Here is a 16707-nt window from a genome sequence, read left to right as displayed (position 1 = left end):
TCAACAAGGACACCATTTTGAATTATTGTTTTGAGAATTCATCTATCCGTTTAGTTCATCTATCCATTTTGATAATTAGGTTGTTTCTAAATAATTAGTAAATTAATTTTAAAAGTATAGATATTTAAAAAAATTCAAAGGAATACCTTTTATCAATTGTTAAAACTTTTAAATTGTGTATTACTTGAAAATGAATTTATATAATAATTTTATAAAACGATTCTTAAAAAATTAGTATTGTATTCTTTTCATTAATAAATTTTCAAAAATTATCAATTTATCAAGGTGATTCTTCAAGGTATCAATTTATCAATGATTTATCAAGGAAAGTCATATGATACTCTAAAGGTCATACAATACTACTTTACTTCATTAATTTAACGAATTTCTTTCGAGAAAAAATAAGACGGTGTAAATAAAAGAAAGTCAGATGATAACAAAAAAGGAAATTTTCATTTAAGAAATAAAGGTAATATAAAAGGTAAAGCTTTGAATTCCAACACTGCCTTTCAGTTTCGTTTTTTGGAGGAGAAAATACTTTATCAAGAATTTTTACTATATGGAATAAAATATTGAACAAATATTTCTGTTTAATTCAAAACGAAAAAAAATTTCTTTTTTGAACCTGAAATTATTTGTTTTGTTAAGAAAAATATTATGCAAATAAAAAGTAAATTTATCACAAGCTCCTATAAATAAAAATCAGCAGTTCAGATTTCATTAGTCTGTGAAAAATATTTCAATTTGTTATCTTGTACGTTGGTTCTTTTTTTTGCTGTTATTTTATTTACTTTAGGAAATTCTACCTAACGATTTTTTGTCAAATAATAAATATAGTCATTCTTTATTCAGCTTTTAATGTTTTTACCATTTTAACTGCAGAATAATTAAACGAATATGCAAAAAATAATATTAAAAAAATTTTATTATAAATATAGTAGAAACGTTTTTTGTTTTTTCGTGAAATATTTTAGATTATATTTTTTCAGTTTGTGACTGCAAGAATATTTTAAAAATATATTTAAAAAATATTCCTTTTGTGGATATTTCTATTATGAATTATTCTTTCAACATATTAATCATAATTGTACCGAAATCGTATAAATTTATCTGTAAAAGAATAATTAACATAATTTTTCGTTCATTAAATATTGGATTATATTTCATTTTTTTTATGACTCGAAATATTTTTTTTTTTTTTGTATACAGCAATTGAAACTACAAATGTAAAAGAAAAATAATTCGGTTAAATATTATTACATATAATTTGCAGACGATATTTTTTTATGTTCATAAGAAACTTTATTTTTTCTATTTGTGATTAACTAGAATAATAATGACAAAAAAAAACTTTTTTTACAAATCCAAATTCTATAGAGATTTTTTTAGCATTTGATATATTATATGAACTATTCCATAACTACGATTGACATTTTTAATGATTTTTTTAATGAATGAAGTCAATTATTTAAATTAATTTGTAAAATCAAAATTCATTGAATAAAATTTAGAAATTAAGCCGTCATGCGTAAAAAAATTTTCATCATATTTCAACATACTAGTATAATATTTTTTAAAAACTTTAATCAGACTGAATAAGTGCAATAAAGTATTATTAACATTTAAACTATTTTTAAATTTATTGTATTTAAGTTATTTAGCAAAGAATTATAAAAGAGAATTTTGCTTGCTAAATAATAACAAAATTATTATCATGATTGATAAAAGCAGGAATCTTCCTTAATGAGACGTTTCTATTGACAATAAAACAAAGAAATGGTTGTATATATTAGGTTTAGAGTTATCAAGACGTTTTCTGCGTGAGGTATTTTTTTCATTTTCCATATAATATTTGCATTAATTATTTATTTTCTATTCATTATTTGATACAGTTTTGATACAAATTGCTTATCTGATTGAAAATTCTAGCTAAACTGAAAAAATTATTTCTTTCAAAATCGTCACCAAATATTTTATCCTTATAAAAGCAATGTTCAATAAATAATGTTTGTGTATGTCTAAGCAAGTAAGTTTATACATATTTATTCGTGGATATTTTACTTTACAAAATTTTGTATTTGATCTGCTAAAACTGCACCTTAAACTACTTCAAAAAAATTTTGACTCATCTAAAGGAATTAAATTGACTTTTTTATTCAATTGACTTATCTGCATATGAATATAAAGAGCTTTTAATGGTTTTTAATGCTATAAATCTTAGTTTAATCTTATTCTCTTATTTATATACATCTTCAGAAATGATATTTACTACAATTTTTGTATTTAGTTGACATTTCAGATAGTAATTTCATCTATATTTTCTACATAAAATATTGAATTTTATTCTGGTTTTAACTTGACAGAGAAGTATTGAATATAAGAAATTTTTAGAATAACTTTTACCTAATTTTGCAATTTTTAAATATAATAAAACATTTTAAATATTTGTAACTGCGTGTTCCTTTTGCTTTTAATGTTTTGATGTTTATAGGAAATTCGACATAGTTTCGAGAAAATCAAATAAAAAAAATTGAAACTTTTATAAAAAGCAAAAGACAAGAAACTTTTATGTATATTTAGAAATGTATTATTATTGTAATTCTTTAGTTATCAATATATCCCATTTCCATGTATTAGAAAAGTGAAACTTTTGCTGGAGTTTCGAATTTGATACATTTGAACTTATTTAAAGGTAAATTTGTTAAGTTTTATTTTCTTAAAAGTTAAGATTCACTTTCAGAATAAATTTTCCGAATAAAAAAATTCGAAAATCTCTGCGAAAATTAAGTTTTGCGAGATAACAATGAAAATGTATTTACTTCATATCGGTATTATATCATCTTAACTACTATTGAACTGAAGCATCGTAGTTATTACTGAGTTGAATGGTCTTAGTGCTTTAAATTAATAATATAATGAATTTTCAGATATTTATATTTGCCTTGCAATGAATATGGTTAGAAAACTTCTTCTTCTTACAAACAGCATGTAATAATTCAACATGGATTCTGATAATGGCACAGTGTCTCCATATTGGGGTTTGGGTAATATTACAAAAAACGAAGAACATCACTTTGAAGAAACAAAACAGACTTACATTTATCACGTGGCTTTTATATGCCTGACACTATACGTTGGAGGTGAGTATTATAATAATTTATTTCTGTCAAAATTCCATGCAGTTAAATTAAACATATATGTTATTTGATAAAGCGCTAAATCTAATTTTATGAACCATTTTCTTGTCTTTCTGTTTCAATATACGATAGCTATGGTAAAAATTACCTTAAAGTTACTTTCTAGAAAAACAATTTATTTAAAAATAGCAGATTTTTACTATAAAACCCTTATGACACAGTATATGTGACAAATTTTTTAAACTATTTATGAAAAATAAAATTAAACGATGCTTATTAATTTTAAAAAATACATTTAAAAAAGGGAATTATTTACATGTCAATGCATAGATTTCTTTCTTTCTAAAGATACCTTTTGTTATTTTAGAACTACAATTCATTTTAAAACATTAGTGATTTCATTCAATTCAGAATTTCTCTTTGTCACAAATTCCGCCATCCGGAAATTAATTAGATTGATTCACTCAGAAACAATGCCGAATTCCTGGACAAGACATTTGACTCCTTTTGTTTCTTTTATAAAAGAATGCGGCATTGAAAATTGCAGTTTTTTTTTTCTTTCGCTTCAGGGAACGAAAAAATAAATTTAAAGAAAAACATAAACTGAAGGGGAAAAAATGCTTATTTTGCTCCTAAGTAATTTTTTAGGAAATGCAAGCATGAGCATTGTTCTGAATTAAAAAAAAAAAGTGAAAATTTTTGTGTCGGAAGATTTAAATTCCATTATGAATCCATTAGCATGAGAAAATGAATTAGATGCATTAAAAGAGTATCCTTATTTTAAAAAATATTTTAACGCTTCTTTTATAAATAGATAAAAAATTAATTGGTATTTTTTGTTTATTTATGGTAACCTGTAAGTTATAATCATTAAAATTGTTATTGAATGTTTTGGGAAAAACAAAATGTTTAATAATGCAAAATCAAATAATATGAATCATGCATTTTTCAGTCAAAATATATTTGATAACCAGAAACTTTTAAATGTCAGATGGTGAAACCTCTTTAACTAAGCATAGCTAGTTACAAATTAGGTCTCTAGAATTTATAAAAACCGCCATTATTTAACTTTTAGATTTACAGTTTTATGATATCTCAATATTTTTGAAAGACGTTGTCTGTGATGCAAACAGAATGTTTTCCATTCTTCTCCTTCCATTCACAATATTTCAGCATGGTCAAATCTGATTTTTACGCCATTAAATCATAAGCTAGTATTTTTCATTGAATTAAAAAGTAGTAACTATCCACTTTTTTTACTCGCAACTAGTTATTTTATGTAGTCTTCCATCATTAGCAACTTCTATCCATCTCATTATAATTATTCAATTGAATAGGAAAAAACTATAATGAAAATAATTAAAGGTGATTAGGATTAGCAAATAAATAAATAAATAAATAAAATTCTAATGATCTAGTCGTACCCATGGTGATCTAGTCGTACCCAAGGGTAAAAGTGTACTATTTCAGCATCTTAACCATTCTTTAAACCAGCAGAAATGATCTCTCCAAACCACATACCAAATATCATATACCAAATTCCATCTGTCTACTTTATTTTTGAGTTCTCGCGCTCTACGACAAATTGACAGACAGGTGAACAAACAGAAAAAAATTGTTTTTAAAATTTATGAATGACTGAAACATGGAGAGTCGTCGAAATCTCATTTTTTTGTTGTTGTTGTGTTTTTTTACGATTTTAATAGTTTATCTATACTTCGTACACGAGAAAGTATAAAAAAAAAAGAATCTCGTCAAATAAATGATAGAGGACAGGATTATTGAACTTTTATATAAGGTATAGTAAGCTACTTGCTCAAATATCATCAAACTTAAATCATTCATAAAATTTTTCTGTAATGGCTGTTATTACTTAATATGATGACACTGCTAAGAGTTAGTACTTCTTGTGAGTTTACACACATATCTAAACTCGTCTATCTTCTTTATAAGAATGAGCTTCGATACTACGATCCTGAAGCTGTGCCACTTATCCAAATTTGACAGTAATGCAAAATACCTACAATAATTACAGGATATCTCTAAATTTCTCAGTAACCAAACAGCGTGAATTTAGAAGACAACAGATTTCTGGGTCTTTAGAAGACCCATAAACTAATCTGATCGACTTCATGGAATCGTACTAACTGAGCCATTAACTCCAACAGCTTGCAAGAAGACTCAATTTAAATAATTTTCAAATAAAAACCAATAATGAAAAGTTCCAGTAAGCCTTGATTATGCCGAATAAGGTGTTTAGTAATCATTTAAAAAAACGTTGATGAATGGTAATCGGAAATATTTATCTATTTTGGATTATCACTTACTGATTAGTCACAATTGTGACATACGTAAGCTATTAGTAAAAGATGCATTAATCAAAATTTAATACAAAATATCCAGGTGTGAAACTGGAAATATGAGTAAGCAATAAATGAACCCAAAAGGAGAAAGCAGTTAGTCTTATTTCCCACTTTACGCCCACAGAATTCATGCCAAGATATAATTGAAAATGTTCAAATCATTATTATGGCCTTTGTCAATTATAAACTTTCACTTTCAAGTACTTCATTAATACTACCAATATATGTGAAAACCATGAAAATGCGTAACTGTCTTTAAATATAAATGCATATTCTTTTCACAGAAAGAATATCTCTGATATGGTTTTCCACTGAATCTAGAATTTTTGCATACTTTTATTTCAAAAAAGAATATAGTAAATTCGAAACTCTCGAAGAAAACGTAATCAGAATTTGTGGGATTGTGAGTTTAAATAGTCCCAAAACAAAATACAATTCAAAAATTGGCATTTTTAAATTTTAAATATTTCAATAAGTATTTTTAGAAGTAATATATTTAAATATATCTTATTCTCCATTTTAAAATGTTGCATTTGAATAGTATAATTTAAAAGCTAAGTTTATAACAAACCTTTAAAAATTGTATAATTGTGTCTCAAAATTCTCAATAAATTTCTATATTTACTGTATTTCTTTACAGTAATTTGCCGAGAATGGCTGAAAAGACTACGATTTCCCTACACAGCTTTTCTATTTCTCTTCGGGTGCATTCTGGGAGTTGTAGACCGCAACCTAAAGCAATTCAGAATCATGACAGACTTGGCAAAGTTCGATTCCCGCCTCATGATGCACATATTCCTGCCAGTCATCATATACGAGTCGGCCTATTCATTGGATCCTCACATGTTCTTCATGGCACTCACTCAGTGTTTACTATTGGCTGTTCCAGGATTACGTAAGAATTTTTTTTCAATACCATTAGGCTTTTATATTTTGTGACGTGGTTATGATAATATTCCTTATCGATACAATTTCTGCCATTCCGTAATAAATAACCTTGCCCATATCCCTGAAGTGATAAATAAATAATATATACAAAATTATGAGGTAGCATACTGTTACGGCTTTTCCTCCGCCGGGTTCGCTTGATGGTGGGTGTACGGTGTGAGAACATAATCAGCAACCCTCAGTAGAAAACAACGACGTCGTTTATTTACACGAAGACACTAATACAAAGATGACGAGTACACAGATGACAAATATTTACAGCCAACACAGGACAGCACCCAGCAGCACACTACAGCAGACAGTAGCTCACAAGTAGTAATCGTCCACAGCACACAAAGTGGCTAGACAGAATACAGCAAGAGAGGGGAGCAAGAGCCGGTCTCACCAACGGCTGAACTTCTCGCTGTCTCTTCTCACTTTAGCTGCGACTCATTACTTCATACCACTGGCTACTACACACAATATACGACGCTGTCTCTACAGTAGACAACAGGACTCGATGCTCACAGCTCAGCTCAGCACACGCTCCACACAACGCTGGTAAATCATCGTTGCTTCGCTATCCTCTCGAAGACTTGTTACTTGTCGGCGACTCCAACTACAATTCACGACGACGATTCTCGACGACACACCACAGCTTTGAGAGCCTTTTATAGTTCCCGGTTGGCGGGGCTAGAAGCTTCTAGACCAATCAGGCGTATCTCGGTTCCAAAATTGACGGATAAACAAAATTCTCGAAGTTTCGAGCATTATTTATTTTGTCACCAAAGTCGCAAAATGGTCGCCAACTTTGTCGCCAAGCTCTGGGATCCCTGGCTCGGCATCCAACAGCATTCAATACAGATGACTGTAAAATTGTCTTTCTTATGATGACACTATTCATGATGGGAAGCAAAAATTACAGGTTTGTAACAATACATAATTGAATAATCAGAAATTACAGTTATAGACTGTAATCAAACATGTACATGTTTCAAACAGTTTTATATTTTGAAACAAAATTTCCTACCCTAGTATATGTAGAATTCTTCCAGAAAACATCCAGAATCCTCTTTTCTCTTTATGATTTCCCGCCATTAATTTTTAATTTCGTAATTTTGGTATTTTTCTATATTAAAGTGAGAAACGCCAAAAAAGCAATTATTGTGCCAACGCAAGCTGGCACTTGTACTGAAAGAAGGTATGGTGTTTGTGAAAATAAAAAAAAAGACTTTTCACAAAGAAATTTGGTTGAGAATCAAGCAATGGTTAGTAAATTACAAAATATCAATTGTAAAATTTTCATATCAAAAATGAATTGTCTCTAATAATAAAAGTCTTTTGTCTACAAAAGCAGATATTTTCTGAATGATTGGATAATAGTATTAAAAGTATTATCGCGAAAATTACAATCATGAGTCAAAAATTTCGTTTTGAATCCTTTTTACTAAATTAGCTTAAGAAATTTCTTTGGATTTTCAAAATATAGGAATATCTTCTCCTCGTAGTTAAATATTATCAGTTCTATGATTCAGCTATTTTAATTTGAGAGCATATTTTAAATTACTATTATTCTTTAACCTGTGAATTTTATTCTTTGTAAAAATATAGAAAGAATTCAGAGGAAATAAAGCCAATAAATAAATGAATAACTCAATTAATTAATAAGAGAATAAACAAACATCCTTTTTTAAAAAAAAAAATTCGATTTAAAGTGAATGGTAAGAAAAGCAAAATGAATTCTTAATCGCAAGATAAGCTTAAATATGTTTGTCATTTTACATATAACTATGCGTCATACATTGTATTAGGCTGTTCCATTTTTTTGTTTTCTATAATATGTGCAACACATAAAATTTGCAGTGTCAATGGAGTATTTTGGATTGACTCTAACCAATATTCTTAATTAATCAACCCTTGTTACTGAAGAATTTGTAAGCTACCATAATAAAGTTTTTTCAAATTTAAGGTACATAAAATCATTAAAAGCAAGTATTTATGATAAAAAAGGAAAAACGTATGCTTTGTTAGATTAAAAAGTTAATTTGCTAAACCATATTTCTTAGTTGTAATGTTTTCTTGTAGGCATCCAGCATACTGATTTACAATGTTTAAAAACGCTAAGAGGAGTATATTAACAGAATTATACTATGTCTTGTTTAAGTTTGTCCTCGTCAACATTACCATTTATCGAAGACTGAAAAAAGAAACTACCTGATTTAACCATTCTTAAGTCTTCTCAATATAGATTAGTCGCAAATAACCCATTGATTTCCAATTTTTCCTCCAATGTTTTGCTACATTTTTTTTTCAGAAATTCTTTACATGCAAACATATGTAAAGTGATCTATTCTGATAAATTTTATTAAAATTAAAAATAATTGAAAATAGTTATATGAAGTTAAAAACATTTTAAAATGCTTGTTTGAAAAACTCAAAAACCGTTATCACGCAAAAAGATGAAGCTTCGATAATTTAATGAATTTTCGTTTTAGATAAACATAAGTGCGAAAATACATTTTTTTAATTATTTCTGTTTTAGCGAATCCGAGCATGATAAATATAAAAAAACTCTGATAAGCAAATTCATATTCTAATCTTAGATTTGTTTCAAATTTTGGACCATATCCATCATTTTGAGAGATACATCTTCTAGACATATACATTTTCTTCTCTATGCTATGGGACTAAAAAATAAGGAACATTACCTGTAAATTATTTTTAGCATAAAATGTGCCGTAACAGACATTGAATATAAAATCATACACATGGTGTTCCACGAAGAACCTCTAACTTTGAAAATAAAGAACTTTGAAATAACGGTAGACAGACACCTCAAACAAGCAATATGTTTATTAAAACCAATATGAACCTAATTCAAAAACAAAATTTTAGTTACAAGTTTCACCAATAATTGACGCTGCTGACGACATTGTCTGTATGCCGTGAGTAATGCAATCCTCAATACATTCATATCAAAAGAAATTCAGAATGTACATTTTCAGCACAACACGCATATCGCAAATGTCGAATGAAATTTTCATTGATTCTCTGTAATATGTATCAAAAAATTGACACAAAAGTTTAACAAATAAGCTTCTCCAACTGGTCGAATGTTAAAGGATTGCTGTAAACAATATTCTTCAATATGCCTGACAGAAAGTAGTCTCATTGGGTGAGGTCAAGGTGAATAAAGAGGAGTTTTAAGGTTTTATCTTTTAACTATCGAATAGTTCTACGCAGTAACTCTTGTGATCTAAATATTCGTTCAAAATGTCAAAAATGTCTTGTTTGCGATGTGAGCAAGCTCCATTTTGCATGAACGCTTGTCGAAGGGGAACGTTCGAAAGTTCTGCACTCAATCTCCACTGTTTCTCGTAAAAAAGGATCCATTGATCCCTTTGTAGGAGATTGTAGCCAAAACGATAAGTTTACGGCAATGGAATGACAGTGCGTGAGAAAAGAAGTAGGTTTCCGGTAATCCAATCACTAGTTGTTTCTGTTAAGGCGGCACAAGACAGAAGAAAATGCGCCTCGTCTTTAAATAATGTTCTGCCGACTTCGAAAATTTGGAGGATCCACCAGTATCGAACATCTGGTAAGCGAAATCCTCTCATTATTGTTCAGATAAAATTGGTATGGCATGCCAACATTGAATGTTGAACAAAAACATGTTCAATGCCTTCTGCAGGATTCTGTATGTTCTGGGTGGCTTGATTCTGGATTCAACTGCAAGTCTCTTTTCGGATGATTCTCGATAACCGCAGCAAGTATCATTGCATTTTCAGGTGGAATTAATGGGAACCACAATTCTGGCTATATACTGGGTACGCTGCACGTCTATTGAAATACTTTGAATAATTCACGAATTGTTTTCCTACCTAGGATTCCTGTGACTTGAATGTCTGATTCCCCTTTATATGGATTCGTAATGTTACGCAATGTTCGTCGCTCCATATATCAATGATAATTGTAATAAAAGTTTTAAAACCTCTCAGCATGGTTTGAGACACCATGCTTTATTGCACTTTTTTTCGTTTATCCACATAATATTGAAAATATGAAATTTATTTCTTTGTGTGTGCAACACTATGGATGTACAGAAAACTTATTTAAAAAAATATTTTGTAAATAATGAAAAAAAAAATTTGAGAAAGACAATGAATTTGGCCGCATTCAGTAAAAATTAATTGCCTCAATTTAAAAGTGGTGTAAAAAAACCTTCTTCTTCCGTCTGATGTCTGAAATCCGTACAATGTCTGAACTCCCTGTTTAAAAATCATCAAATTTACAAAGTGAAAACAGCAAAAACTGGTTATATAATAGTCAATTTTGATACTTTTTGAAGATGGTAGTGGATCTAGTCGTACATGTTCCATTGTGTAAGAACTAGACAAAAACAAAATTCAATAAATCCATTTTGGTGTACTTCCACATAGAGATGCAGCATCTCTATGTGGAAATACAGAGGGAAAGCGGCTCCATGTACTTTTCTTGAACTAGTCTTTTGGTACCACAAATAAAATCCTTAAACCGAAATTTTCTGGCACTTTACTAACTAGACAATATTTATGCATTCTTTTTTGTTTAACTTTGATAAAATCCTTCTATATGCCTATGGATTCATAAGATAACATCAGGCGTGAAATTCCACAGATGCCACTCGCCAGTGTATGTGATTCAGTTTTGTTTACCTCCTGTTCCTTGCAAAGTGTCATGATGCATGAAGGCTGGCACGTGGAAAATTTTTGAAAGTTTCGCTTTTCTGTCTCTCCTCTGGACTTTTGTTGTCTCCTTTTTCGAAATTTACTACCAAGCGCGGACTTTTTTCTTGCTTCATGTTCCCTTCCATTTTTTTACCTTTTTTTTTATTGTTGTTATTGTTTGTTTGCTTTTCATTGTGAAGTTACTGTTCCAATAAAAAGGAATGTGTTGCCGTTGAAACTTTTGAAATGTTGACATTTTAACTGAGAATAGGGAAGTTGGACTGTTGTTTTACACATAATGCTTCAATGCATAATTCAAAATACTTCCATGTGCAGTTTTATTTCATTTCGCTTAAACAGTATAATGTCATGTAGCATGCGCAATTAATACGTTTTAGTTAATGCATGATGAAAATAATTACATTTCCCTGGAGATTTAACATAAATGGTATGGTAATTATACCTTTAAAGAAATTGGATATCATTACTTTTATTTTCACAATACAGCATTGATTTTGTTATTATCAGATAATTTATGGATAAATATTTACTTTTGTAAATTAATAATTTAAGGAAGACTTGTACATTTCATGTGTTTTGAATTTGTACGCATCCAACTGTAAATCAAATGAATACTACAAAACTGGCTTTAATAAATAAAGAATAAATACAGTTTTCAACACTCTAAAAAAATTGTAATTTATTATATAATTATAATTCTCTCTCTCTCTCTCTCTCTCTCTCTCTATATATATATATATATATATATATATATATATATATTAAAAATCAGGAAAATTTCTTAATCGTAATATGTTTAACATATATTTTTATTTGGCGCTCCATGCCCGTCAGTAGACCGTATACTGAGATGAGGATTTCGCGTACACGATTGTTTTGACATAGTGCACCTTTGGAGAAAGGGGAGGAATATCAAACCTACTCTTTGTTCAGAGGTAACGGTTTGGCCAGTTGTACGCAAGTGCAGGTCTTATGCCATAAAACTTCCATCGATCCCTCCAATACTTTCTCACATAATCTCTAGTAAAAGCGTTATGCGGACAACTAGTATTAGTGGACAACAGTTACGAAACACTAATCTTTGGCGTAAATTTATCATTTTTACTGAATCTATGGTGTCATCCTTGGCGAATTATTTGGCGATTAAGCCCGGTCATGCGGTTAGTAACATCCAAATATCGAATCTGTATTTTAGATGCGTTTTTCACAATCGATTGAAATAAAAATTTGTTAAAAAGCTACACTTGTGGTCAAAAAAAATCCCATGCCAAATTTCATATATTTAATGCATTGCGTATTTGAGTAATCGAGTTTACATGTTTCTGAAAGTACAGACCGACATATGGTCGATTCCTCATTGGATTTGGCTCAAAATTTTATAGGTGTTTGTACTATAAATGTTAAATGTCTTTGCCGAATTTTATCCGTCTGTTTTTCTTCGTTTTGTAGTTATTATGTTAATTTATATTCGAACAGCCGAACAGACAGACTTCCTTTGAAAGGAGCTTGCTCAAAATTGAATAGATTTGATGTAAAGAACATAAACCAAATTTCATCTGTCTAACTAAAAGTGATTTTGAGTTATATTTGCCGCAGACAAACAGCCAGTCATTTTCCAAAAATATGTTTTTCGAACTGGAGGTCTAAAACTTGGAGATTCGTCAAACTCTAGAGTTCGAATTTTCTGATGAATTATTATATTTTCTCTGTACTGCATACATAAGAAAGAAAAAAAAGTCACAACATGTAAATAAAAAGATATTTGAGCCTAAATGCACAATTAAAATGCCTTAACAAATTAAAGCTGGTTTAATAAATTTCTACATATAAAAAAAATTACTAACAAGAGACGCTGATCTGTTTCTATAAACAAATGTGTTCTGCCCACACATCAAATAAAATTAAAATACAAATTCTTGACATATTTTTCCGGTATTTTGTATGTCTATTTCATTTGACTTTTGACAAATAAATTTCAAATGATGTTACTTGAGCCCTGCTTCTCAATAAAACAAGCAAATATTTTTGAAAAAAAAAATATTTTTGAACATGCCACTGAAATTGAATCCCATTCCCTCTTTCCGTTTTGTTTCTCTAATAATTCTATTCCCAAACTAAAACTCATTTTTAGAGACAATTCTTATCATCTCCTGCCTTATCTCTCTCATATTTCTAGCTGCTTTTTCCAAGACTAATTACTTCGTACGATTACATTTCATAGCTATGTTTCACCTTTCCATTTCATTTTATATCTGCTATTCTCCGATCCTCTTTGTTCGAATTTATTTCCTTCTTGCCTAGCAAGTCTTTTTGTTCTACATCCATTTGTCTGTTCTTTTTTTTTTTTCTTTCCTGCCTCTTATTCCTTCGATTGTTCTAAAGAAGAGAAAAGGGATAGAATTTTTAGTGCCCAAATTTCCTTTCATTTTTTTATATAAGAATTTTTTTTTTCTTTTGACTCTTATTTTCGAAATTCTCGGTCTTTATTCTTTCTTTCTTGTTTCCTACAGTAACTTCACTTGCTTCATATCGATCAAATTTTGTATTCAAGAGTCTCTCTAAGTAAATTGAAGATGCCGTTTTGACATGTCTTTTCTTTTTTGAAAATGAAACCATTCATCATTTTACATGTATTGTATTCGTATCGCATTATAATTATTAAAATGGGACCTCAGAAACCACTGATAACGATCATAGGATACTAGATTCAAAACCTGATTTCACTAAATATCCTTCTTGAATGTTGTTTTGGCGTATAATAAATCAGGAATAGAGGATTAAACGTCTCACGTTGGCTTAATTGTCTGGTTTGGTGAGGTGATCTGACCACTAAGCAAAATGACGAGATTCATCCCAAAATAGTTTGTAAAATTCTTCATTTGGCCATGCATATACTTTATAAATGTATTCAAACTAAATTCGAAATCCTTAATCATCCGAGTTGCTTAGATCATAGCTAAATTAAAAAAACGGCACCTTTTCCAGAAGGTGTAGAGGTTTTTTAACCCTTAACTGGGGACGTGAAAGTTTAGGACTTAACTGGGAAGTTGCTGTCTACGACACCGCATTTCATTTAGACTCGAATTTAATTTTCTAATGAATGTATTAGTATGAAAAACAAGCCAATATATTTTGCAGATAATTTTCTTGATATATAGATAGGTTTTAGAAATTTTTCAAAATATATTGTCATTGAAAAATGTAAATGCGTTGGAACATACATTTTCCTCTCAAATGACACGTTACAATAAATAATATTCTTGAAAAAGCTTATTACTTTTTACTTTTTGAATCATATTTATTTTTAAAATATATGAAGGTATATAGGAGACAATATAATGTAAAATTCAACAATTATATGAAAAATAAAAAAATTAACAATGGGTAAAATTGGCCCTTTTTTTATCGGCTTGTGTGACTTTCATAGCACGGTTTTCTAGGGCATTTTAAACATACAGGTTAAGAACTAGTATAAAAATCAACCTATAGATTCTGTATATATATATATCTTGGTATATTAATATATTTTATCAATTTTTCAAAATACATTATCTCTAAAAAAAATTGATTATGATTGAGCATACATATCAAAACCAGTTGAATGCGAACTTTCATCAAAAAACTCTTCTGTAGAATTATCCCTATCACGAAAATCACTTTCTGCTTTATTTAAAATTGTCTGAAGCACTGCTTCATAATAGGATCAGTAAACTGGATGATAGTTCGGGCCCCAAGTTTTAGTACCATCTGCTAAGCCTTGTTTATCACTGGGACACTAACAGGGAGATGCGGTCTTAGAGACTGCGCTCCTGAAATATTTTAAAAAGCATCTGTTGAAAAAGTGCACTTGTATTATAGGTCACAAAACAGGAAGCTACAGGGTCAATCCATTCAATTGAGCTAAAAACAGAATAGGGGTGATAGAAAATACATCGCTAGCGGTCTCACAGACCGCACGTCCCCAGTTAAGGGTTAAATAAGTAGGAGGATTTTTTTAAATAAGAAAGAAAGCAAATACCGTTACGTAATTGCAGCAAATTTGGTATTATTTCTATCGTCTTAGATTTGTTGATGGCCTTTTTAAGATATTATTTTAGTTAGATATTTTGTATTATTATTACGTCGTACAAGGATAATGTACAAAATCTAATGACATCATTTTTTTAACTTCTTTATTAATATGGAAATGAATTTACTTTTATTATAGTTTTGTGTACCTTGGTAATTATGACGAAATTTCTGTTAATAAATAAAGCCGATTTTTTTTATCACTTGGATGAGCGAACACAAAATAATTGTGACTTACTTCCAGCTCTTCAAATACTGAAAAAAACTTTTTTTTTCTAACTCTGGGAAAAGAAATTTCTCGTTAATTTTCTTTAATCTACGTCAACCTTTTTTATTATTTGATGAAGTTATTTAATAAAAAAAGAAGAAATAAAAAATTTTAGATTTTACATGCTTTATATTTTTTCTCCTCTTCATTACATATCTTAAATAATTTCTAATATATTCAAAAATATAAAGTCACTCCTTGGCAGTCATGAAGGGAATGGATGATCAATTTTTGATATTTTCATTTCAATTTTTGTGTACGAATAAAACCATAAACCAGACTTCATTTTAAATTTTTAGCTAAACAGTTTTCAAATTTTCTGATTCATCACATAATCGATTTTTATTTTATTGCTTTGCATGAAATATTAAATCCATATTTTTGCGAATTCTTTTTCAAACTCAAATGATAAAAAAAAATGTAATACTGATTGGAATGACATACGCTTTGAAACTTATGGCAAATAATTTTTTATTTACAACATTAGGACCCCTGACGCACATGCAAAATGTTTACTATTACACAAGATATTGCATCTGCGTTTGGCGCATTTTTTTTATAATTTTTTTTCTTGAATTAATCTTTCCATTCCTTTTACATGCTGTATATGAAATTTGATTTTATTCTATTCATTATTTTAACAACAGATGCCTCCAAACAAAGGAGTGTTGTTTCATTACCACCCAATATAAAGAATAGCCCTCAATATTTTCTTTGTGCAATTCAATGCAATCAACAAAATAATCTTTGAAAAGCTGTTATTTTGCGCAATGCCGAACTTAAATCTCATTTTTCTTTCGAATATATTTATTTAACATTTCTATTAAAATCCTGATATCCATTTTCTGAAGCAATTCATAACATGTTCCGTCTTTTTTTCAGCTGATAATTACCTTTAATGATTGTACTTAGATATGTTTTATCTTTTAGTTTCTTTTTACGTCTATGATTCTCCGAATATTGTTGTTAGAATTCGTCTTCTTTTTATCAGACAAGTGCCATTCCTTTTTTTTTTTACTTTCATTCATTCGTTCCTCTTTCTTTGTTATCTTTCATTCCTTGATTGTTCTAGGAAAAAGTAATAATAACGAATTTCTTAGACTCGATTGTTCTGTTTTCTCTGCTTCGCAAAATTGTTGTTTTTTTTTCTTTCCTATTTCATTTTCGAATTGTTTCATCATTATTTTTGTTTTTTTTATTATCTTTAATGATTTTCT

The 16707-nt window shown here is 29.1% G+C and overlaps 1 protein-coding gene across 1 annotated transcript in view; it reads left to right on the top strand.

Annotated features, from left to right (window-relative positions):
* Window positions 1-3001: 3001 nt before the first annotated feature.
* The window catches only part of LOC129968317 (sodium/hydrogen exchanger 10-like), a 101825-nt gene continuing 88119 nt past the window's right edge, over window positions 3002-16707 (top strand). The window contains exons 1-2 of the mRNA XM_056082172.1: window positions 3002-3140; window positions 6141-6395. Of these exons, the coding sequence (XP_055938147.1) occupies window positions 3002-3140; window positions 6141-6395 (394 nt within the window). The remainder of the gene's footprint in view (window positions 3141-6140; window positions 6396-16707) is intronic.

Source organism: Argiope bruennichi, chromosome 5 (assembly GCF_947563725.1).
Source record: "Argiope bruennichi chromosome 5, qqArgBrue1.1, whole genome shotgun sequence".
Taxonomy (NCBI): Eukaryota; Metazoa; Arthropoda; class Arachnida; order Araneae; family Araneidae; genus Argiope; species Argiope bruennichi.
The sequence above is the reverse complement of the archived record's forward strand: the minus strand, read 5'-3'. Positions and strand labels throughout refer to the sequence as shown.